The 24,920-nt window shown below is 39.5% G+C and overlaps 2 protein-coding genes across 3 annotated transcripts in view; both read right to left on the reverse strand.

Annotated features, from left to right (window-relative positions):
* Nucleotides 1-3,608: 3,608 nt before the first annotated feature.
* Nucleotides 3,609-5,724, reverse strand: kcne4 (potassium voltage-gated channel, Isk-related family, member 4). The gene is made up of 2 exons (XM_007562593.2): nucleotides 5,604-5,724; nucleotides 3,609-5,095 (listed from the first exon to the last, which is right to left on the reverse strand). Exons 1-2 carry the CDS (start codon nucleotides 5,707-5,709, stop codon nucleotides 4,512-4,514), a joined length of 690 nt encoding a protein of 229 aa, XP_007562655.2. The 5' UTR covers nucleotides 5,710-5,724; the 3' UTR covers nucleotides 3,609-4,511.
* Nucleotides 5,725-8,946: 3,222 nt separating this feature from the next.
* acsl3a (acyl-CoA synthetase long chain family member 3a) overlaps nucleotides 8,947-24,920 on the reverse strand; it is a 33,546-nt gene continuing 17,572 nt past the window's right edge. For both annotated transcript variants that reach the window (XM_016676649.1, XM_007562595.2), the window contains 12 exons: nucleotides 21,268-21,377; nucleotides 20,751-20,889; nucleotides 18,745-18,895; nucleotides 17,326-17,449; nucleotides 16,293-16,364; nucleotides 12,976-13,115; nucleotides 12,705-12,877; nucleotides 11,430-11,504; nucleotides 10,835-11,026; nucleotides 10,489-10,603; nucleotides 9,560-9,717; nucleotides 8,947-9,477 (listed from right to left, as the gene is read on the reverse strand). In XM_016676649.1, coding sequence (XP_016532135.1) covers nucleotides 9,320-9,477; nucleotides 9,560-9,717; nucleotides 10,489-10,603; nucleotides 10,835-11,026; nucleotides 11,430-11,504; nucleotides 12,705-12,877; nucleotides 12,976-13,115; nucleotides 16,293-16,364; nucleotides 17,326-17,449; nucleotides 18,745-18,895; nucleotides 20,751-20,889; nucleotides 21,268-21,377 — 1,607 coding nt within the window. In that variant the 3' untranslated portion in view covers nucleotides 8,947-9,319. The remainder of the gene's footprint in view (nucleotides 9,478-9,559; nucleotides 9,718-10,488; nucleotides 10,604-10,834; nucleotides 11,027-11,429; nucleotides 11,505-12,704; nucleotides 12,878-12,975; nucleotides 13,116-16,292; nucleotides 16,365-17,325; nucleotides 17,450-18,744; nucleotides 18,896-20,750; nucleotides 20,890-21,267; nucleotides 21,378-24,920) is intronic.

Raw genomic sequence — 24,920 nt, forward strand, 5'->3', positions numbered from 1 at the left:
ATAGATAGATAGATAGATAGATAGATAGATAGATAGATAGATAGATAGATAGATAGATAGATAGATAGATGATAGAACAAATTTATAATCCATTTCCACAAAGAATAGGATTTATTTTCTTTACCAGGATTTCTTCCAGTGTATTATAAGCCTGACGGGCCACCAGGCTTTACTTGTGTCCCCACCAGGCTAAGCATTGCTTGTCTTTTTAAAATATTTGCATTATTTAAGACAGGGGTCTTAGGTGGTGTTCTTCCAATCTTTTAATAATACATAATTATCAAGTGATATTTTCAAATTTCCTGTCAACTTTAAACATTTTGTAACTCAAAAAGAAGATGAGCTGTTGGATGAATGACTGCCCTAGCGCCCCAACCAGCAGGCTTAGCGAGTTGTCTGGGGGAAACCTTGTTTACCATTCTTGTACAGGTACATTTGTGAGGTCAGACACTGATGTTGGATAAAAGGTCTGGTTCAGATCCTCTGCTCTGACTAATCCCACAAGTTTTATTGTTAATTAAAGGATCCCCCCGTTAGTCTCTACTGCGGTACAGACTACTCTTCCGGGGGTCCACATCGACATTATCATAAAAATAATTTACAAACATTCTTAAAAAGACATAAAGGTATCTCTTAAGACACAAAGTTAAATCAGCTGCTTCAATAACTTACAAACATGGGTCGGTGTGGGTTGCGTTCAGGACTCTGTGCTGTACATTCAGGTTCCTCCACATCAAGCCAACTTAGGCGTGTTTTTATCTTGTTTTGTGCACGTTGGCACAGAAAGAGACAATCCCCAAACGCTTCCCACATATTCTGGACCAAAATGTGTCCTAGTGCTTCGAAGCATTAGGATTTGTTTTCATTTGAACTACAGCAGCTAATAACACACAGGCCCACAATGCAGTTCTCTCACAACCAAGCTTTAAACTTGACACAGTGCAGTCAGGCAAGTGTCATGCTCTTGGTAACTGAAAAACCCCAGACTCATCCATGATTGGTCAAACCAAAGAATATTTCTCAGTTGCTCTACAGTCCTGCAGCAGCACGCTTTCACTGCATCCCATGCATTCAGCAGCTTGGCCATCCTGCTAAGCTCTTTAAACACAGTTGTTCAAAACTAATCTGAAACTGACAATTTGGCAGAAACTCAGTGCGCTACACGCCTCGGCATTAGCCTAATACTTTGTGGATGAGTTGTTCTCCTTTCCATACCTCTGACAGCTGACTGTGGAATATTTAGTTGAGAGGATATTTCACCACAGGAATTATTCTTTATAACTTTTTTTATAGAAGCAGTCTGAATGCCTAGCTCTTGGTTGGAAGTCATTTGAACACCAGAACTGAATTCCAGGGGTGTGCGAGTGAAAACTTTAGTTACCAGGTACTGGTGCTCAATATCTATGTTATCATTTAACGTTTAAAGGCAGGACGTGAAGAGGATAAGATTGTGTCGTTCCAGGTCCCTCAGGGCAACAATTTTTCAATTCTTACTGGTTTTTCTTCTTCTAGTCAGAACACAGTATAAAATGTTATGGTGCATTCTGGAAATCTCTACCTCAAAAGTCAGAGTTTAGAGCTGAGAATGGCAGAAAGACTGGTGGATTCACTTCTTGTTCTGAGTAATCATTCTTGTCTAATTCCGAATACAAAGGTTTGCTTGGAAGCTGCTAACTATTTAATGTTTTCAGAATTTTATGTATTCAAACACTAGAGCTGTTTCTTCATAAATAAATGTCTTTCTCTACGGTGTTAAAGGTATAATTAGTATTGATTTAATAATATACAAAATGTCAGAAGTGCAAAGAAAACAACTTACTGTATTTCTGCAACCTTGGCAACAGCTTAAGTGCTGCAAAATCAAGCGATCTACACATCGGTTCCAGGAAGTGATCCTGCTGAATTTTATGACTTGGAACTGGGAGATTCAGATTTCTGAGGTAACAACGGACCTCACTTCCCAAATCCAAGTTGGATGTTCAGAGGCAGACTATTCAGAAAGTGAAGTAAATGAGTTTTCTATACTGAGAGACAAGGTGACGAAATGGGAAGTTTTCACTTCCCATTTCACGTTTTGTCACATTGCATCCATTAACGTCAGTATAATTTTTCTGCATTTTCAACAGTTTTTACAAATGTAAATCTGCAAGGTGTGACATGCTTCTGCATTCAGCTCCCTGACTCAATGTGTTGTAGAATCACATTTCACTGTGATTACAGCTGCATGTCCCAAAGGTCTCTTCCAGCCTGGAGCATCTAACAGAGAACAACATTTTGCCAATTAAATTCAGTCAGATTATGTGTCTGAAGGTCAGTTTTCAATTCTTTGCACATATTTAATTGAATTAAGGCCTAGACTTTGACTATACCTTTTTAACACGTGAGTAAGCCAGGATTGAAACCATTCCATTGTTGGTCTGGTTGCGAGGACTGAAGGTCAAGCCGTTTTAGCCATTCTTAACTCTGATTGGAAAAGTGCGTATCGAGTTCAATGGATTACTCCAAACAGCAAATAAACACCAGCTGGGAGTGTCCTCTTCTTCAGGGACATCAGCAGCTCCAATGCCAAATTTCCTCCTTTCTTCAAACCCTTCTGTTGCATTTCCTGTTTAGTCCAGCTCTCTTGTGTCTCAAAGAAACCGAGCTCTATCAAAGTTGGACAGGCGAGGAGTGCTGAAGTAAAGCCCATAAACATTGTTCACATCACAGCCCTTGAAGCTTGTTAACTAAATTCACACAGATTTTTATAGTGTAAAGCGAACGAAACGAATGAAGACACGAGTCGTACAGCCTCGTGAATTCCCAGACAGGCTTGTTGCAGACACCGCTGGGATTGTGGGGGTTACTACGCTGTAAATACACGTACGTCACGAAGTCTGTGCATGTGTTCCCAGAAGCCATTAATGTCATTGATGATGGTGTGGCGAGCTGTCGTTTCAGAGGTTTGTGGGATTGAGAGCCTGCAGCACTGCTGATAGACTATGTTTTTGTATACGTGTGTGTGTGTGCGTGCGTGCGTGCGTGCGTGCGTGTGTGTGTGTGTGTGTGTGTGTTAGTGAATGACAGAGAGGGAGAGAAAGAGAAAAGAGTGTGAGGCAGGGCTGAGTCTTGCAGATGGGAGAAAATGTAAAATATTTTTTTTACTGAACATCAGTAAAAGGAATCCCGAAGCTGCCTGTTGGCAACCTGTCACTTTTCAGACAGGGTGGAAGCTGATTAAAATTGAAAAGGAAAAGTGTTGGTGAATCGCGGCTGTGGTCTGCTGGGTTTGCATCAAATCAACATGTTCTAATAGAGACTGATGGGTTTCTAAATGCTGTTCACGATCCCCTAAGGTCCGCTTATTTTTATAAACTAAAAGGCATCGGCAAGTATGAGATGAGGTACTTGAGACGATCTGATTTGTGAATAGATTCCACTAAGAAACAGAAAATTCCTGGGTTATTTAAATGATTAATTATCCATTCTAAAAATAATAAAAGCAGATTTCCAATTTTCTCTCCCATTCATTTGCCTATTTCTAAGCAGCTACAAAATGCCCATCAACACTGCCCTCTACTGGTGAAGCAACAAAGTTAAATTCAAATAAAGGAACAAAGAGAAACTGCTTCCATTTCAAACACATTTATTGTTTCCATGAACACTCCAAAAGTCTCCATTTTAAATTAAAACCGTAGAAGTGACAAGATACAAACATTTATATATCCTACAGTGCGTTGCGTTCATCAAGTAAACCTAATCTAGTGCTTGTTTGTGAACAGATATTTGTCCACCATGAAGCTACAACAGACTCATTTCATTTCGGACAGAACTTTCAAGTGGGTTCCAGGTATGTTTCAGTACTTGAGACCTGTGTCGGCCGGAACAGGTCAAGTTCTGCTCAAGAACAAAACACAAAACCAGTCTTCCATCCAAGCCTCCTGCAGGATGAGTCATCAGCCCAAACCAGTGAGGTGGCAGCAGCAGGTAGTGGTGAGGGGGCTTAACAGCAAGGAGGGAGGCACCGCAAAAAGAGCCCGTCGTTCACACACTAAAATATTAACTAGTCAAATAGAACTGCATTTAATATCTAACAAAAAACAAAAAACAAAAAACAAAAAAAAAAAAAAAAAAAAACTGGTGCATTGTCCATTGCATGTTATTCTTTTTTACTGAGTTGGAAATTTGCAGTTGATATGACCTGTGTGTGTTTAGGTGTGGCGTTGTGCTGAACTTGTCATTAGCCTGAAAGCAGCAATTGACGTGCAAAAAAAAATAAAAATAAAAAAATAAAAAAATAAACATAAAATAAAAAATGTGGATCTGTGATGTAGACCCTCGTCGTTTCTCTCCCATACATATGGCACGGATGATGATTTGAGTTTCACTAACAAACTTAGGGCCTCACAGCTGCCCACTGTCCCCTTTAGGGTCCCAATAATAACGCATTTGAGGCCATTTTGATTTCCCCTCAAGTTGTCTTTTCTCCATCTTTAATCCTGCAGTTGAATTTGAGTTTTCGCATCTAAAGTTCAGCCTGAATCGTCTCCGCTGCTCTCCGCTTGTGCCGCCTTCAGGTTCGCCTCCGGCTCCTCCACCGCACCGCTGTCGGCCTCCTCCTCCTCTATGGTCAGGCGCGTGTCTGCGGAGGAGCACAGGGAGCTGACGCTGCTCTGCTCCGCGCACAGCGCGCACGCCAGCGGAGACGGCAGAAAGCCCTCGTGGCGGAGGGCTCCGGAGTGGTTGCCGTGGTTACCGCAGAACGGCAGGGAAACCTGCATGGCCCGCAGCCCCGAGACGGTGGCCGGGAAGGGGGCGCTATGCTTCTTGGGCAGAGCCCCCCACTCCCTCTGCTCCTCCTCGTGCACCAGGCGCGTGAAGATGTTGATCCTCCTCTTCTCCTTCCTCTTGGAGCGAAAGTAGCCCAGCATGATACCGCAGAGGAACACTCCATAGAAAGACATGACTATCAGTATGTAGAGGTATGCGTTCCCGTTGCCTTCTCTGGCGGCCTGGGACTCCACCGCCGCACTCTCGGCATCAGAGAAGAGGCGCTCTGATGCTGCTGTGGAGTTTTCCAGGCGATCCATTTCTTTGAGTAGTTCGCGGTGAAAGTCTGTAAAAGGCAGAAGAAGATGGACGGCATGGACAAAAGTGAATTAATTGTGTGTATTAATCTATAAGCACACTTTGTCTTTCTTTTTTCTTTTTTTTTTCTTTTTACACCTTTACCATCGTTTACGCGCGTTTTACGCACGGACACTGACTTCCAATTAGTTGTTTTGTATGCATTGCATGCAAATATATACACGCAGTATTTAGTCATGGTAACTTTATATAATTGTTTTGTTTGGACTGATTGTGTAACTCAAATTTAAATGCATGTTTTATCAAATCCAAATAAACAAAAAAAAAAATGTCGTTGCACATTTTTATATGTAAATTCAGTTAATTCAGCCTGATTAAATATGCATGTTTATCCTATTGAATTGAACTTAAAGCCTTTCCACTTTTTCTTTTTTACAGATCGATTTTCAGCAACTTACGAAAGTTTAAAAAAGTTTATCCAAATTGTAGAGGAAAAAAACTGAAAAAAGTTACAAAAAAACAACAAATGAACTCACCGAACTGCGGATCCGTGTCTGCTGTGAGGCTCTGCTGTCCCCGCTGAGGTTTGGGCAGAACTCTGACACAGATGAAGTTATTTATGCAAAGTCCTTTTAGCGTCATCAGGAGTCACATGGCCTGGTCCGATTGTAAGATGAGCCCTGAGCAGACCCACTAAGGAATCGTAGGGGTTTAAAAAAAAAAAATCAAAGCACAACTCTAAGAGGATTCACACCACTTGGGGATTCTTATAAAACTGTGAGCTCATACATGCATCAGATTCTTACTGAAGAAATCTCCAGAGTCTAGAAGAAAGTAGTCCAGAGGGGATGTAATGGAAAAGTATTTTTACAGAGTAATGGAAGTGCTTTGAAGCCGTAGCTAAAAAGTGTTCACAACCCCTGAAGCTTGTCACATTCTGTTACAAGAAAAAAGTTCAACATAATTTATTTTGATAGACTAACGCACAGTAAAGCATAATTTTAAGCCAGAAAAATGTGTAAAAAATATTTTTGAAACTAAAACCGTGAAAAGTGATCTCCTAATCATTACTAGGAACTCGTTTTGCTGTGATTACAGCTGAAGTCTTTTAGTTTGTCTCCACCTTGACTCATCTGGAGATTGTGAACCTCCCAGTTTCCAAAGAAGTAATCATGCGACTCAGTGACAGAAGCTAAACAATCAGCAGCTTTGACATCTTGCTTCAGCAAAAGTAAATCACTGATAAAAGTAACATTTCCATTGAAATGTAACTCTGCAGCAACCTATGGTCTTTAACACGTTTGAGAATCAGTTGGGTCTTATTTTACGAAGTTTTATCAGATGAACTGTTTCTAATGTAAAAGTTTATTAAGAAAATAATGTCCGAAGCACCAGTGGTGCAGTTGGTAGCACTGTTGCCTTGCAGCAAGAAGGTCCTGGGTTCAATTCCTGGCCCAGGGTCAGCTGTATTTCAACAGTGATTATATTTACTTATTTTTGAAGATTTCTTATATATTTTTTTCTATGCTTACTGAACAAAAACATGATTTACAAATATCTGACAAACAGAGTTACTCAGGTATATATAATTTCAGTTTGTGAATGACTAACCTATGATTAATTAACTTGTAGACCAGTTCTTAGTAAAAAAATTCTGTATGGCTAGATCCTATATTTATATTTCTGTCAAAGAACTGTGTATCAAACTTTTTTTTTGTAAAACTATATTTCAGCTCAACGTGTTTGACAATTAGAATGACGTATTTGTGTTTTCTCCAAATGTGATGAGGTGCAGTAGTCCAGAAATCTTGTATTAGTTACGCTTTTACATGTGTTGAGCTCCATAGAAAACATTTTTTTTAAAAAATTGATTCAATACAACCATTCACAAAAATGACATTCAATCATATCTAGATTCAACACAAACTTTTTTTAATTCATTTGATTTTATTTTTCCAACAGCAAAGTGGCAAATAAATAATTGGATGTGCTCATGTTATGAGGCAGGCCTCATATAAAGAGGGAGTGGAGGTGCTATAGCAGCCATTTGCTTTCTCTACCTATATATCCACAAATCTGTGTGTGTGATCAAGTATGATTCAAGAATCAGTTCAAAACAACAAAGGCATGTTTTAGAATCACCAAAAGGCAACATGTGGCAATCTGTGAGGAACATTGAAGTTGGGGTCTGTGCAATCCTCTCTATGTTGACGAATTTGGAAAGCAGCTTCAGTCTGAAGGCAGGCATGACACACTGTGTGTGCTCTTCCTACTCAGGGTTTACACTGCTGCCTCCTTGACTCCTCTACCATAATACTGTTGACATGGACATCACATCTCCAGTTGCAGAATTGCCTGGCTGGTTTACTGCACACATGATCACAGCAAGGCTACGAACGTTGAAGCGGTTTTTATGAGTAACACCTTGACTATTTTAAACCTGTATTATGAACCCTATTATCTGCTGCTCACAGTCTACATTTTCCATTTGTGCTACAGGTTGAAAAACTCACAACTTCTCTTAGCCCCATATAGCAGCTACCCTTCATGCCTAATTTTTGGTTTGGTCCTCCATATCTGGGAACTTTACTTCAAAAACACTAAATTTAACCAAACATCTTTGGTCTAGTTTCTAGTGCAAATACTTTAGTACACTTGAAATTAAAAATCAATATTGACGACCGTATCTATTAAAAACAATTTGAAAATGCACTTGCTATCTAGCTTTGTCTTAATTCAAGTGTACTCAGATGTTTGCACTACAAACCAGACTAAACATACTTGGTAAGATTTAATATTTTTGCAGTGTTTAATGCAGGAGGAGTCATTCAAAATGCTTGTTGAAATGCTTTTCGTTCCGGTCAGAGCAGCAGTGGGACGCTAAAGAGCGTTATGATAACCTAGTTGGAGCGCTGCCAGTCTGATGGAGATATGGTGATATTAGTGTAGCCATTCAAGCTCAAATTCTCAGTTGACTGTCATGGATGGGCTACCGCTGCTGCTACCAGACTCCTTCACACTGGACCCTGATATGTTGCCATGGCAGCATAGAAACAACACAATTGCGTCACAGAATCCTTGTGCTATTTCAAAACAGTTTCTTGCTCCATATACTGAGGAGCACATTGCTCCTGCTCTCTTCAAGTCCAGAAAAACAGTCTGCCTCCTGGTTTAGTATATTTATAATATCTCATTTTTGTCTCAGTCTGGTGTAAGGAGTGTCCTTAGGTGACACTGAATCCAAATTTCTCTGACCCACACAGGGCAAAATTCTGTGGCATTGCTTGAAACAGAATAAACCATGGAAGGCAAAAGCTCTACTTTTACTGGTGTGTTTACAGTCCAACCACTTCTCCACGCACACTGGGGAAGCTTGAGTCTTTTATAGTCCTGTTTGAAATCAGCTGCCTTACTTGGGCAGAAATAATACATTTTCCTGTTGCGATCAATTTTTCAAATACAGCGACAACTAAACATTAACTTAGTCTGTTACGCAAGCATTTTCCTTACTCTCCCGAAAGTTGTTTTCTATCGCTGTAAGAAAACCCAGGAGATTAAACAAATGTGTATTGTGTTTCTTTAAATTATGTAAGTTTTCTAATAAAGGCTCAGGTCAGATACAACCGTTACACAAGAAGAACGTTTCTGAGTTTTTACCAACCTACTCACATTTGCCCTAAAAAGACCTTGTGCTTTCTGTGTCAGAACGTTCTGTTGTCCCACGATCAGGCGGAGCCACAGTCGGACTGTGGGTGGGAGACAAAATAAACCAAGACAAGAAACCCAAACAACGTGGAGACAAAAGGAAAATGAACAAAAACGTTAACTGCCTCCTGACCTGCAGGATAAGCAAAGTCAACACTGGAGGAAGCTTAATTATTAAGTTAAAACAAAGAATATAATTAAAACAAACCGATTTTATGAAGCAGCTGACATGAATATATTTAGATCAGAGTTCAACACCTGCTCTGTTTTATACCTCTCATATGCAAGAAGAAATATTTCACTGAAAAACTTTTTTTTTTTTTTTTGGAATTAAAAAAAAAATAAAAATCAGTTGCCAAGATCAGAATCTGCAGGTTTCCTCATCAGCACTTGTCCCGTGATTCATAACACAATCATAGAGCTACTTCTATGGTTCAATTAGGTCATTGAGAGCTCAGAAACATTATGATTCTGTGACTGCAGGTGAAGGAGTGAGAAGTAGCGGCGAGAGCCGCTGAGTCAACCGGTGATCTGCTGCTCCCAGTCGTTATTTTCCACCGTACATTCTCTCAATATCGTCTTTGTAATGCGTCTTCAGCTCCTTGCGTTTGAGCTTGAACGCATCGGTCACCAGTCCCGTCTCCGGCGTCCAGGGGTCTGGGCTCAGACGGATCTTGCGAGGAATCTCAAAGCGCTCCAGTTGGGCTGCGTTGAAAGGAAGACCATGTTAGCTAGCAACCTGGTTAGGTCCAGCCCTTATTGGAGGTAGTCTTCAGGTTGCTCTCACCTGTCAGTGCAGCCTCAGTGATGACCTTAAGAACCAGCTCCTCCATGGCCTCACTGTTGCACAGTTCCTCCCATGACCCCCGGATACCGTACTGGCCAGCCAGAGCCAGCAGCTGCTTCTGATTGGGCACCACAAAGCCAATCACGTATGTTTCATCACTGCAAAGCAGAAGGGTCACATGAAGCAGTGTTGAAGGGAGATGGAAAAAAAAAACACAACAAAGGAAAAAGGCCCTCGGCAACAGTATAGTGGGCCGAATAAGGTGATGGAGCCACAAAGATATGCATGCATGTGCATTATTCCAGTGGAATATGTGTCCTTATAAGGAGCTGGGAGCCACACATGCCAGAAGTGAGTGTGAACAGATTGTTGAAACTTCAAAATATGAAGGAAACACTGTGTTAGAGAGCTGGATAAACACTGAAGCAGCAGAAATATGCTCAGAATAAGAGAAGCTAATCATCACGTTCCTGTTGTGCTTTGCAAAACTATTCAGACCCTCTAACTTTTTTATATATTTTGTCAACCCGAAACTACAAACTTCAACGCATGTCATGGTTACTCTGATACTCCAGGGTAAAATCCAAAGTCCATCAGTGTTTGATTTTATTTTAGTATAAATTCAGCTGTTCACTGAAGGCCTCGTCACTGTTAGACAACAGTATCACAACATTTAACGGCCTAGTTAAAGCCCAATCCTAACTCAAAACTTAAAAAGTTGCTCACAGATGCTCCTCAACCAATCTGACTGACTCTAAACTGCCTGCAATGACCATCACCAAAAAATGCAGCTGTACTTTCAATATATTATACCTAAAATATAAAAACTGGCATGTGACATCATATGACCTGTGATATTTTGATCAATTCATTATTTTATTATTACAGTGATGTTTTTATTAACACTATAATGTTTCATCAACACAAACCTGTTGGCATAAACACAGATGTTGTCAACCAGAGGGCAGTTCTTCAGCGCGGCCTCCACCTTTCCCAGGGAGACGTACTCTCCCGCCTGCAGCTTCACTAGGTCCTTCTTACGATCTGGAACGCAGCACAGGGAGCAGCTTGTAACATGTGCACAAAGAAACTGAGAGGTGTGGGTCAAACAAGCTGATCATTCTTGGCAGAATAATAAAATCTGATTGGTTAAAAGCTTTACCACCACTCCTCTATCTAAGAGTGATGAAGTATGTGTTCATTTCTTTCATAAGGAGTGTCTAATCAATTCCTCGTCTTCGCCGCACTCCCCGGCTGTCGGGCATTACTTCTCACCGATAATCTTGAGACATCCGTCTTCGTGAATCTCTCCGATGTCCCCAGTGTAGAACCACCGCTGGCCATTTTCATCGACAAAAAAGTCCTCCTGTTTTTTTGCCTCGCAGTTGTAATATCCCATGGTGACATTAGGTCCACCAACAAGAATCTCTCCCCTGGGATGAGGCCTGTCAGTACTTCGGTAACCGCCTGAGGACAAGGTGAAAGGTCATCAGATTTGACATCAGGACTGTTTGCTGCAAAACATTTCCTATGACAGTGATGAAGATCATGGTAGCATAAATTTTCATTTTGTTTGCCGTGCGAAGAGAGCAGTAAACTCCAGTTGATGCACATTGAGATTCAGCAGAGCACCATAAAAATAAGTTATGAACCCCGACGTGAAATGATGAAAGTGGGAAGAGAAATGTGGCGTGGCTTCCTTACAAGGTTATGGAGAGGCTGCAGGGAGCTTTCCTACAGGACTAACAGCCAAACTAACCTTGTAAATTTGGAAGGGAGAGCTGGAGAGACTGGTAGTATATTACAATCTGCGTAAAAAGACAGGATGCACGATAAAGAATCATAAGGACAGCCTGTCAGTCCCACTTACCTTCCACCCAGTCTTTGAGCTTGATCTCACAGCAAACCAGCGGCCCTCCCACTCTACCAGTGCTGTAATCCCAGTCTGAAATAGACAACAGGCAAACAAACATAATCAGAAAGCCCACAAGCATCGAGGTCCTGCATTTATTGCCATGGCAACACGACCTCACTTGCCATGGAAACCTCCTCCCAAAGGAGCTGTTACAGCGTAGTGCTTTCCTGACTCAGATGACCACAGTGAATGTGAGTGGCAGTGGGTTGCTGTGTTGGTTTAGTCTTCCTGGGAAAGCCTGATGAAATTTCTGTGCTGAAAACCAAAACACTGATGGATCTCTGAGAACAGATCTGATGGATAACTGGTTATGGAAATTAAAGAGAGGTTGTTTTGTGTTTGTAAGAACCTATGAGATAAGTCTGGATTTTTGGATGGAGGGGGGTGTGTCTTCACTTTTACCAAACAGGATGAATATATTTTTTAGCACTAAAAACTAATAGAGAAAACATCAACCCTTTCGCTGCAGCTCCAGCTCATACTAGGCCCAGTTTTTCGTTTTCTCTTGTCAGTTTAGAGAATCTGCTGAAAAGAATCTGGCTTTTATGAAATAGTGACAGGGGAGAAAATACAGCTGCAAAATGTTGCATCTGATGTTCACCACTAAATGGAATAGCAGTAAAAAAATGCTTTAAATCAGAGCATTTTCTTCTGCTAGAATGATCCAGTTAAAGTCCAATGGAGAATATGTTGCAGCACTGTTGATCATTCAGTGCAACTGTGTGAGTAAATGGTTGCAAGTCCTTATGTTGGACTTACTCCACCCGTTCAAGATCCCCTCACTGGCCTCTGGTTATAGACATCAACCCACCACTGACCCTGAGTGACCAGTTGTAGTTGGTCTAAAGTAATAGGAAGCCATGTTCCAAAGGTCAATATAAGAAAAATGTATGTAATGTGAGAATATAACCTTTGTCAGTCATCTACTAGAATAAACCCTGAACTCACTGACACTAAGATGAGAACTGATGAAGCTAATTACAAGGCACTGTGTGGAAATGCAAGCAGTCAGAGCGGAAATTTGTAATGTTTTTATACATTTGTGCTTACATAACTCCAAGAGAACAATTTAGCTTGAGGGTAGAGGTTATCTCCTGAGGGCATGGAAGAACAAACCCTCATCTCCCCTCTCCGTTGTTCCATTTCATAACAAATGCTTAACAAATCTAAAGTAATATGAGGTAAATGTGTGAATAAACAGTCTGGACACCGAAAGTCATTTCCGCTTACGTTCGCATATCGTCCCGGCACCACAGGTCTCTGTCAGGCCATATCCCTGACCCACTGGGCAACATAAACACACATTCATGAAGCGCTGTGTGGCGGCAGAAAGTGGAGCTCCGCCTGACAATAAGACTCGTGTTCGACCCCCGAGCAGAGAACGAACTTTCCTGAACACAAACCTGTTGGAAACAGAAAGTAAAGAGCTCTGCTAGTGTTAAGCTTACATGTCCAAACAACCCGTTTGGCAGGACTACAAATCAACAGCTCTGCTACTCACCTGTCACACAGCGGTGTGCTGTATCCTTTTGAAAGCTGTTCCAGTTTGTAGTTATATGCTAAAATGAAGAGAGTTCTCTGGAAACTGTTCATCTCCTCCACCTTAGTCATCACATTCTTGTAGATGCGATCCATAATCTCCTGTAGTTACGAGACAGCAAAGAGGGGAAAGAAACAAATGAGACAATATAGAGCAGCACAAGGAGAAATTGCAACAAGACCCAAAAGTCCAGCTTTATATTGAGTTTAGGTTTCCATCCTAGCAGCCAACAGAAGATTTTGTTCCCTCCTTATACTGATTATGCAGGAGAAACTTTGTAGGCTAGTTATTGTAATGCTTCAAATTTGGTCATGATATATATTACACTGCTACAAGTTAAAATGAAGAAAATTAAGGTGTAGACAGTTTGTGTCATCAGCAGTATTTCTCTTTAAACAGGAAAGCCAAGGAGTGGTTGCTTTTCATTTCCTCCATACATAATGCTTTAAGATACTTATTCTGTCTCTGGGTTTTTTTGCAAAATAACTGAGTCCCTCAGTGGATTAGAAATAGTACATGACCACAAGAAACAGAGAAAAAAAACCTAAGTTTCAAGAGAGAATTGTTAAATTAAAATCATGAGAACTCAAGTGTTTTTCTAACATCGACTAACCTCAACCTAAATCATAAACTTTTGCAACCTGATCAAATTGCTGAACTAAGTGATATTTAAGAAATTATGAAAGGATAAATTGCACTCTTTAGGAAAAGAGTTAAGGTCTTAGAAGCAATTGTCCAATTTGAAGGCACTAAGACGAGCGAAGAGTATTTAAATGTTAAATATGTGTGTAGTTGCCATGTGTGGAGCAGAAACCACAAGGGAAAACCAGTGGCATCACAGATGGATGAATGTGTGTGTCAGGCAGCTGCCACAGATTAATGAGATGTCATCATTAGGACTTGATAGATTTTTGTGTGTGTCTCAGAGTGGGATGCATGTGGCCAGGTTGTCGCATTGTGCAACTGCTTGGCTTGGTGTTCATATGGAAATCACACATGCCTGATGGTGAAAACCATCTTGATTCACAAGTCGACCAGAAGGGAGAACATGGAGCGACAACTGTTGTGCTGTTCGTCAAGCATTACAGAAAGAAGCCCATGACATCTGTACTTTTCATCTAAACACGTGTTGGACTTTTTACAGCATCCACATCTAAAGGGACAAAGCATAATGTGCTTAAAATTTTAATGCTCTTCTTTGGAAAAAATAGATATTGAAACAAGATTCTAATTGTTTCATCTCTAAATTCATCTAGTTGTATAATTTATAGCTTTGCTTTAAAATCACTGAGCCTAGTAAACCCTTAATGGTTGACATGGAAATGGGGCAACATGTGGACTAGTTTAACAAATTTAAGATGTATTTTTCGAAATATAACTCCGTATTGTTTAAAAGGGTATTGCTTTCAATCAAAAACACTAAATTATTTTGCAGCAATGGCTAAGACTGATTTATTTGAATGTTTTTTTTTTGACCAGCCCAAAGGTCAGTGACTTACAAAATGTGCCAGAAACACCAGTAATGAGCTCAAGAGGGTAAAAACACAAACAAAGCAGTTTATTTAAAAAATTACTACTTGTTTTTTAGCCAAGGGGATAGCTTAGGGAGCTGAAGTTAGCTTGAGAAGTTCAAAAAAAGTTCCCTTTTACTGAAATGGTAAAGGAACAGTAGAGTGTCCCTAAAAGCAGTTCACAGAGTAATTGGGGGAAAGGATACCAATAAAAAGTAATAAAAAGCAGCTGGTCCTGGTGGCTGTTTACATGCGTGTGTACAGCTGTGGACTTGAGAGAGGAAGTAGATGCAGGATCCATGCAGCGGCTAGTTGTTGTATCACAGCAAACAGTTTGGATGTGTGTGATTGCCGTGGGGAAAACCACATGGGGCTTTCTCACGTTCTGTTTACAGATGTGAACGCTTCCATAGACTGGGACCCTGTGGCCTTTACACCACCACCGCTGGGATATGTGGGCTGGTGGGATGCGTCCTCGTGACATGAGAGAGAGGGTGGTGCAGTGCAACAGCAAAATGGATTCAGCACTAAGACCTGATATGGTCAGCTTCAAGATAAGATGAGATATTCAAGCAAACAACACGAGGGTCAGTTTTGATCCAGTCCTCATGGAGTTTGGTATTTCATCCATCATATGAGTAAAAATGTTATTTTGCAGCAGCTCCACTCATTTATTCTTTTATATATAAAACATGGGAAGATCCTTAATGCAAGGTTTTGCTTTTAATCCACATTGCGTTCCGAATAGATCTTTATCATAACATAAACTTTCTATCTAAAGAACAAAAGGACTAACTTAACTGGCATATTACCTTTTATAAGACTCAACCAAATTAGATATGCTCATTGAGAGGCATAGGAAACGTAAACAAGCATCCACAGCCCAACAAATAAAGAAGTAAAAATGTTAAAGTGAAAAGTGCAGCTGCAGTTCAAATTTACAATCTACAAAAATCCAAGGGTACTATGTATTTCATAGGTACATAGTGCCATTTTATAGCACAATCAGCTAATGACTGATAGCTAATGACTGAGTTAAACCCTGTGGGTAGAAGTGAGACATATTTTCATGACAGGCACAACACATATATTTTATTTTGCGTTTCTCATTTATTTGTTTGAGATTTAGTTGGTTTCAGTCTTAATATAAAATAGTTAACTGGATAAATACTGAAGGGAATAAACTCCACATTTTGATTTCATTTGGTTCTTCACTCTCAGTCAAATGCAGGTTTTCATAACACTGCTCCTTCTCCTTGTTTTCCTTTCTGTCTCTGTACATTTTGTTCAGTTCAATGGTTTAATCAACTTTTTTTTTTTTCACCAAAAGAATCTTGCCAAAAATATCAACCGGTATCTTAAAACCGCTTTGTTAATCACTGCGAGTCTCTACATGGGAGTTTATGGCATTTGTTGAAGCCAGTGAAAACAGCATAATTAGTGCAATTCTTCAAATACTGAAAGAAGTGCATCTTGGCATCCAATTTGATTAATTGAATAATAAAATGTACCAAAGCAGAGCATCACTGACTATAATAGGATTCAGAGTATTTACGTCATAGTATGTTTAGATAGACCCAGCAGATTCAGGCCTGCAGGGCTTTGGACACTAATATTCCTCTGTGAGTTAATGAACAAAGTCTGAGAGAAATTGGATCTTCTTGTCCATGAACCCAAACGTAATCAATAACTTCAGGAGGAGTAAATGAAGGGCGGCTCCAGCAAAACGTAAGGCTTCCCATGTATGAAGCCAAACTCGTGACATACCGGGACAGCTGCCATCAGAGTGGGTTTTAGGACAGTGGTGTCTCCCCTGCTTCCTTTCTTGATCTTGGTTGACTGTGAGAAAAAAACAAATCCAGAAATGTTACAATATGAACTGATTAGAGTAGATTTACTGAGGCTCAACTAAAACAAGGTGAGCATTCAGCTCCATGGATACTTTTTTTTTTGAATAGCAGTGTTTTGTTTTATGTAAGAGAGATGTTTCTTATTATATATTCTTATTTTCAAGATGCACTGATTTGCATTAATAAATATGTATATCGCTATATAATAGATTGTATCAGAAGTGCACCGATTGCAGTTTTCTGGCCAATTGCTGATCTTTAAAAAGCCAGACCTACCGATAACAATTTTGTGTGTTTCCAATTGTTTTTGTCTAAAATGTTGCTCAATAAAACAACAATATATTCCTCCATTTAAAAAAATCAACATCTATGTCTCTGAAATCAAATTCTCTTAAAATGTGACTGTTTCTTAAAGGCAAAACATCTAACTCTCAAGAGGAATAAAAACATATTTATTGTGAATATTTAATTGAGTCTGTCAGCTTTTTATTAAAGCAAAGGTTGAGTGCTGTCATGGAAACAAACAGCAAGCAACTGCAGTGCTTGAAAGTAACACATATCCTACCAGCTCACTAATTAAAGCCTATTAATAATAAAGAAAATGATTTGCATGCGGTTTATCCACATATCTAAGCCGTGACCCACAAGCCATTTATGCAGCGCATCACGGGAGAAACTCTAATGAGAGCCCTTTTGATGAGCTAGAATGTTGATTTTCATAGCTTTAATTATAATTAGACGGTTGCTGTAATCTGTTACATCTAGCTTTGCACAGAAGGTTGTCTTAAAAGTTCAGACTACATCTAATTTTATGACAGTAGTATCAAACAAAGCAAAGAAATAACTAGTGAAACATCAACCCCAATTACCCAAATTGCATTTTGCTTAATGCTAAAAAAAACAATATTTCCCATCATTGACTGATTATCATTAGTGCTAGATGGTGTTACCTGGTCAGCAAGTGTTTGAGGTGAGGAATAGCCAATCCGGCAGCCATGAGAAATGCAGACAAGCTCTGCACACAGCTCAAGCACATGAGCGAGAGGGAGGTACCCGATGTAGGTATCCTCTTCACTGTAAACACAGAGACAGTGTTCTCCTTTAGAAAGTTATGTTAATTAAAGAAACTGACTTCATAAACCTTTTATGTCTTGCATACTGCTGTACCTTACAAATGAAATGGCAAATCTAGTAGGGTGAATCTGTTCAAAGCTTTTTTATTTAAATCATTAAGTTATTGATACTGTCGATATGGATGATTATTTATTAATTTGTATGTTTTAAATATTTGAAATATTCCCAAAACTGTGGCATGACCTTACCTGTTTTATCTCCAGTTGTTTTGTTTTTTTAATTATTATTTTTTTAGCAGTTATAAGGCACGGCAGTGAAACATGAAACTGCTGCTGCGCAGGTTACTCAGCAGGTTGTTTCTATGTTCAAGGTGAGGTGCAGTGTTATTTTATTACCTCACACAGTGTTTCACATGCACAGCAAAAAAAGTATTTTTTTCACTTCTTACAAACTTTTTTATCACCATCTTTCTTCCTGCTGTACTTTCTTTAAGGCTTGACTACTAATTGTTGTCCTGTTGGCTGTTTATTTGATGAATGAGCTTTTTTACTATGTGCCCTCTCAGATTTTTATTTGCCAAAAATGTTGAACCAATGTATTTTCCTTCTTCTTCACAGCTATGCAGTACTTTCTGTTTGTTCTTCACATGAAATCTTAATAAAATACATTGATGTTTGTGGTTGTGATGTGACAAAGTGAGGAAAAGTTCACGGGGTATGTTCACCTTTGCAAAGTGCTGCACATGATTTGAATCAGGAGGGCGTTATCACTGTAAATTTATTTTATTTTCAAATGAAACTGTCTATGATGTTGAGAATGTAAACTCTCTAATCTTCATCCACTTCAATCTGACTCCCTTTCACCCAGATTGTTCCTCCATTCGTGCTAGACTTCCTCCTGAGCACATTTCCTCTGGACTCCTATCAGTCCCAGGAGAAAAGACTTGGTTTATCTTTTATTGTAAACAATAGAGCTGCAACATACTGTAGTTCTGGTTGCTGAACAGTTTTTTTTATCTCCAGCATCCCCCTTTGAAATAAGCAACTGCAATTTGTCAACGATGGAGTTTGCCACGTGGTTAGCAGATCGCCGGTTCGATTCCTGATCTTGATGTTTTGAAAAAGAACTTGTTTTATTATTGAAAATATCACTTCCAAGAGTTACCAATAATTTCTATCGCAGCAACTCAACAGAATTATTTCAATATATTGCAAAACTGATAATCAGTAAATCGGCATTCCTGATTCCTGATCTGATAGATGAAGTATGATAACAGATCATGATAGTATTAGTACCTCAAGTTGGGTATCCTCTCCGCCATCCCTGTGATGCTGGCGATGATGTTGCTATGGGAGATCATGACGCCCTTTGGAATGCCTGTGGAACCACTGGTGTACATGATGACTGCGATGTCTGAAGACAGAGGCTGCTTATGCTCAAATGTCGCTGCAGTGACAGTGAAGACACAAGCACATGACAGATTTGTGTTATGAAACAGTGATTATGTGTGAAACATTATTTACATCATTATTCTTAATTCAAACCAGCAACTAAAACCTGGAAGATAGCCACATTTAGCAAGAAAAACAGCCGTCTTTCTCCACACAAATCAGTGGAACAAACTGTATTTGTACTCTCTTCTTGCTCATTTGAGATAAAATCAAGTCCAGAGAACTTGCCAGTGATTCTGAGAAGAGCTGATTAATGGCTTCCTCCTTGTGAGCAGCAGCCTCCTGTTCCATTTAAGGATGAGAGATTGGGTTCAAAGACTTTACTGATCATCCTGCTGTCTGACTGAGCAGACTTGGTGCCATCTCACTTATTCCTTTTTTTTTTAACTGTGATGATTTTCTTTGTCACATCTCTGCCTACTTAACCATCTTCAGTCTTCTATTAGTTTCACTCAACAGTCTGTCCATCTAACCCTAAGTATTTCTCTTTTCTGATCTAATCATTTGGTGTTAAATTATGTATTATTATCAGCATACTCATTCACTAAATTGTGAGTAAAATCCAGTTGTTTCTGTTTTGTTGTGTTGAGACCTTATTACAAAAAGTGCATACAGAAATATACAGATCTTAAAAGAACAACAAAAAAAAATCTTGATCTATTCCGTGTTGCAGCTTTAGCGCACTAAAATATTACATGAATGGAAACTTTCTAGGTGAAAGAAAATGTATGTATGCAATTCAATTCAGAAACATCAAAAAACATTTAGGAGATAACGTATTACAAGTGTAATTGTCAATATATACATAGATCTTGAATTTTTTTCATGTTATTAAAGTAATATATAACCGTTTTTCCCCATATCTCCCTATTTGAAACGTTTAATGTAAATAAAAATAAGAAGTAAAGTTGTCAAAAAAATCAAACCGAGGATAAACATAAAAGAAGAATCAAAAAGCAACAACCATCTTTCTTCTCACTCCCATCATCAACATCTTATGTCATGTGAAGTTAACAGCGCTGTGTGTAAACATGACTCTCCCCCACATCCCAGTGTTCCCAACTCCCTTCCTAGTCCTACCTCTTTCTCCCTTTATCTGTCCATGACAGTAGCAGCTGGTCATGTTGTGGGTCAGCTGGCTCAAAGGGCTTCAATAAAAGCCGAGCAGGGTGAGGGAAAGGGTGGGGAGGCAATGAGTCTCACATCCGTCCTCTAGTACAGGACGTATGGTATCAAACTTAATCTGACACAGATGTCAGGACTTCCTCATTCACATGACCTTACATGACTCCTACCAATTCACCCGCACCCCAATGCCCATTAGAAACCCCATTATGTTTCGTTTGTTACATGAGCAACCGAGTCTGTAAATTGTCAAGATATTTTCTGAAAACGTTACCCAAGTGAAGCAGATTAGTGGGATTAAGTAGGATATGCAGACGGGTAACAGTAGAGAAAACAAGAGAAAACGTTTTCAGACTGTTTAACACGCATTGGAAACTTGTTAAGACAAAGTTTTAGTAACAGGATCGTCTTCATAAGACGAATAGCCCTCGTTTTACTAGTTTGGTGGATGAAGTTTAACAGTTTGAAGCAGCTTCATGTTGTTCCTTGGAATGAGTCATGTTTACACATCTGTATGAAGAATAGAATAGAATAGAATAGAAATCATGCAGATTTACAGAAAAGTGTGCAGAAATCCATTTTTGCTTTGACATTAAAGTCTTTTTTTTTTGTCAAAAATGATCAATTTTGTTGATCGTGATTGATTTGTTGAAACAATAGAAAGGGAAAAACATCCATAAGGGTGAGTACTTTTTATAAACACTGTACACGATCACACAATGTACCTTTATCTGGTCTGGCTCCCAGCTTCTGAACAGTGGCCATGTTGTAGATGCTGATGCCCCGGGGAAAGCCGGGCCATGTGGTCGGTGTGTTGTCCACTACGATGATGTGTTGCAGCCTTGGAACTTCAGCTAAGATCGCCTGACACACAAATACAAAGCAACAACAAAGAAATGCAACAACACACCTCTAAAGGCACAGAGACACGCTCCATTTCACCACCAACAATACTTCAATGTAGCAATTTCTGCACAGAGAAGTGTAGCAAATATTTAGACAGATAAAAGGATCTGTGATTAGAAACACATCCAGATGGCCACTATTTATAATCTTTGAAAATGTCAAACCCACATTGCAGAGTTACACAGCGAAACCGGAATAGCAGTACATACAGCATGCTCAGTCACAAGGTGTCACTGCAGCTGAAGCCCTACATCAGTCATCATCACCGTCATGGAGGTTTTATTCCTCTGTGTTATGAGATCTAATAAAAATGTCCTCATCTCTTGAAGCGCTAACCTTCAGTCTGGTCTCCAGGAGCTCTCTGCTGGTTATAATGTGGGTGACTTGAGCCTCATTCAGACCATGAGCGATGGCTGGACCTCCCAGGGTGGAGTACAGTGTGACCACTGAAAGATAGATGATCACCTAGAAGGTTAAACTGACCACAAAAACAGTAAGCACACTTAAGTGTGCTTACACATGAGGCTCAAACATGTGTAGAAAGTTTGTGTATCTTCATCACTTTCAGAAAGTGCATGTGGACCAATACGGAAATAAAACCCTTGACAGGAATGTGTGACGATGCACAATGTACGTGCCCTGAGTCAACACAGCTCAGAGGATTGGATTTGACCTCTTGCAGTCCACAAGCAACTGAGCTGAAGGACCACAAGCTCCCACTGTCTGATAAGCAATCTGTTGAGGATATAAACAGTGTTAGTATGTGTGTGTGTGGGGGGTGGATGTCTTAACTAAGAGCACACAGAAGACAGATTAATGGAATCTGTGCCTGCATGACTGCAGTTGCCTAACAGTGGAACTCAAAAATCTACATACCCCTGTTTTTGTAAAGTAAATAAAGAGAAGTTGAAAAATAATACTTATTAATAATATTTTTTACCCATATTATGTGACATTTATGCTGTACAAATGCGATGAAAAACCAATCAATCTGTAGGAGGGAAGGAGTAGAAAAACTTATTTGTGTAAGTATGCTCAGTTTTTTACGAAGACTTTGTCAAATCATCGTTTGAGTCGGTTTTAGTTCTAAGCTTCTTTGATTGGAGCGTGACAACTTGGCTTTAAAATATCTGCCTCCTCTGCCTTACAAAACAACTCTATTCATTACTGGAGTCTTGTTAGAACGCACCAAGACATTTTTTTTTCTTTCATGAAGTAATTTTTTCTGATTTGGAAGGATACTTTGACCAACCCAGATGACCAAATACAAAACCCTCTTATGGTTTTAAACTGAAAACCAATACAAAACATAATTCAAAAATCATTTATGGAGAACTTGTAAAGGATGACAGTGTTGGTTAGAGGAGCCCAGGCCCTGTGAGAGAGAGGAGAGAGCAGCAGCTTGTCAAGTCTGTCAGTAACATCAGAACAAGACAGAAATATAAAGAACATAAAGAATAGAATAGAAAAAAGAACAAAATTGAAAGCAAAAGAGTGAAAGTGATTGGAGGAATCAACAGAAGACACAGAGGAAGTCAGCCTGACACTGTAACACTCTCTAACCCCGTGTTCCTCCTCTGACACACAGCACTTTGGGAGGCAGAATTTTCTGACTTCACATTTTTGCGTCATGGAGTCTTCTGCTTCCTGCGCTGTTACTACGCCTGTGCCTGTGTGTATGTTTGCATGTGTGTCTGAACGAAGGCCGTGACACCTCCAGCCGTGAGATCCAAACACTCAAATGGACCCCAGATTAACACGGTTTTAGTAATACAGGAGGCAAACAGCAAGAAACAGAGAAGCACACACTGCTAATCGTAGCTCAATAAGATCTCAAGTGTTCAAAACTGATTTTCTTTTTTTCTTTAAAAGCTGTGCATGTGTTGCAGGCTGTATGCTGGCCGTTTGACACATGTGTGGAATGCACACACACACACACATCCAGTGTTTGAGTTCACTGGGGGCCTTGGCTGACTCCGTGGTGCCTCTGTCAACATCAGATGCTCACGTAGCCCCTCTCACCCCTCTTCTGACGCCATCAACCCTCACTTGCCTTGTCCTGTTTTCTCCCCACTGTTGCTCTTTCCGACCCTTGACTCCTCTCTGTTCCCCTCGCCGTGTATTATAGACTGCCTCTGGCTTTTTCCACTGTCCCTGTGTTTGTTTGCAGAGAGAGCAGGGCCCTTTACAAAGATGCCTTCTCTGCTCATACAGACACCATATTTTAAAGGAAGCATGACAGTTTAATGGAGCCTAAACCACAGTGCATGGACAAAATGAAAGTCACTTTGTGGACAATCAAAACAATTTAATGAAGTGCCGCTCACACTTACACTGAACACATAAACTAAAAGGCACATTACTCTTTAATACAGAACATATTAAAGAATAAATCAGCCCAGCATCCCTAAGGGGGGAAATTCACTGAGTGAAAAATGTTCTTATTTCAAAAAAAAAAAGTAACCTAATGTTAAATGATTACTTAACCTGACAAAACAAACCATTTCCGGTTACTAAAGAAATTATTGTGTTTGGACATTTATAGGATCTTGCATCTATACAGTGTAGCCACAGCTGCTCCGGGCCAGGCTGCTACACAATCGGCACCATTGGGCCAATTTACCACCACCAGTTGGTCAGGAAATACCTATTCATCTCTTTTTATGGGAAAGGTTAGTTCTACTAAATATTTACAAAGGATGCAAGTCTTTGAGAACCATGTATTATTTTTTTTTTCTGCTGCCCAAAAAAATCCACAAAATTACAATGAGGTTTTTGGTTGCAGGGTGAACAGACAAGTTCAAGGATGAGTGCTTTTGTGAGGCACTGTGCACTCTAGAGACTCCGTGTTTAAAAAGTTACTTAGAGGAAGAAATATATGAGAGAGAGAGAGCGCAGAAAGGAGGAAAAGTAGGATATTTATGTAACAGTGAAGCAGAACGGACAGACTGACCTCCTACTGTTTCAGCTGGGCCTCTGATGTTATATTCTTTGCAGTGGAAACAATAACATGTGCAGATGTACAACCACACAAACGCAACAGAGTTCAGACGCTGTACTCTAGAAAGCTGCTTTGTGAAAAAATGTCCAACAGAGCAGCACAAGAGAAACACAGATACTCTGAAGAAGTAGCTGCAATGCTTTTAGTTAAAAGGATTCTCAGTGTGAGTAAAAATGAAACTCTACTGGCAGGTGCTCATTGTTTTGTTCGGATTCATTTTAATTCATTAAAGAAAAAAACAATTCAAGAGCAAACAAGAACCACATTAAATGGATGAGAATACAGGGAGTGTGGGAGGGGGAACTCATACAAAGAAAACAGAAACAGGAGATTCACTTTTTTACTTTTTTAGACATAGTTTGTCTAGTTGTCTTTACATTTTTAATTGCACAAAAATGAGTTGTTATTTTTGTTTAACGTAAAAGTAAAACCAAACAAGAATAAATTAATGTGACTGTCTACACATTATGGGGCAAAAAGAAGAACAAGTCACACTATGATCATTAGAGAATAAACTAATGATCATAAATAAACTAATGATCTACCACAATTTCATCATTGTGTTAGAAAAACGTTGTAGTAGAAACAAGTGCAATTCATAGGATATTATTGAAAAGCTATTTTTGGAACTTCATCACTAAGTGAAACATATTATATATAATAATTACAGACAGATGGATGTTTTTAAGCCCAATAAAAGTTTATTTTTAAAAACAAAACTGAGGGCTTAATGAAAAGCATGTTTAATACTTGTTTACAGTTTTTGTTTTCAAAAGGTATTTTAAATATGACTGTAGAATAAATCTTTACATTTCTCCATTTTAACCTTCAGTGAGTAGATTTTTCAATCTTGAAGCCTGGAGTCACACACACGATTCTTTTCCATTCTTAAATATGAGGCTAATTTACAATAAAGGTAAACAGTTATCTCTAACAAATCTGATAGCACTGTTATTTTTTGTTTTAGAAATAAAGACCTTATGGCTTT

The sequence above is a fragment of the Poecilia formosa genome, unplaced genomic scaffold (assembly GCF_000485575.1).
Source record: "Poecilia formosa unplaced genomic scaffold, Poecilia_formosa-5.1.2 Scaffold138, whole genome shotgun sequence".
In the NCBI taxonomy this organism is placed as follows: domain Eukaryota; kingdom Metazoa; phylum Chordata; class Actinopteri; order Cyprinodontiformes; family Poeciliidae; genus Poecilia; species Poecilia formosa.

Bases quoted from the DNA above. Each gene is read 5' to 3' on its own strand.
- kcne4 (XM_007562593.2), bottom strand. From the start codon at position 5,709: ATGACGCTAAAAGGACTTTGCATAAATAACTTCATCTGTGTCAGAGTT. The intron at 5,096-5,603 runs GTGAGTTCATTT...TGCCTTTTACAG, and splicing joins AGACACGGATCCGCAGTTCG to ACTTTCACCGCGAACTACTC.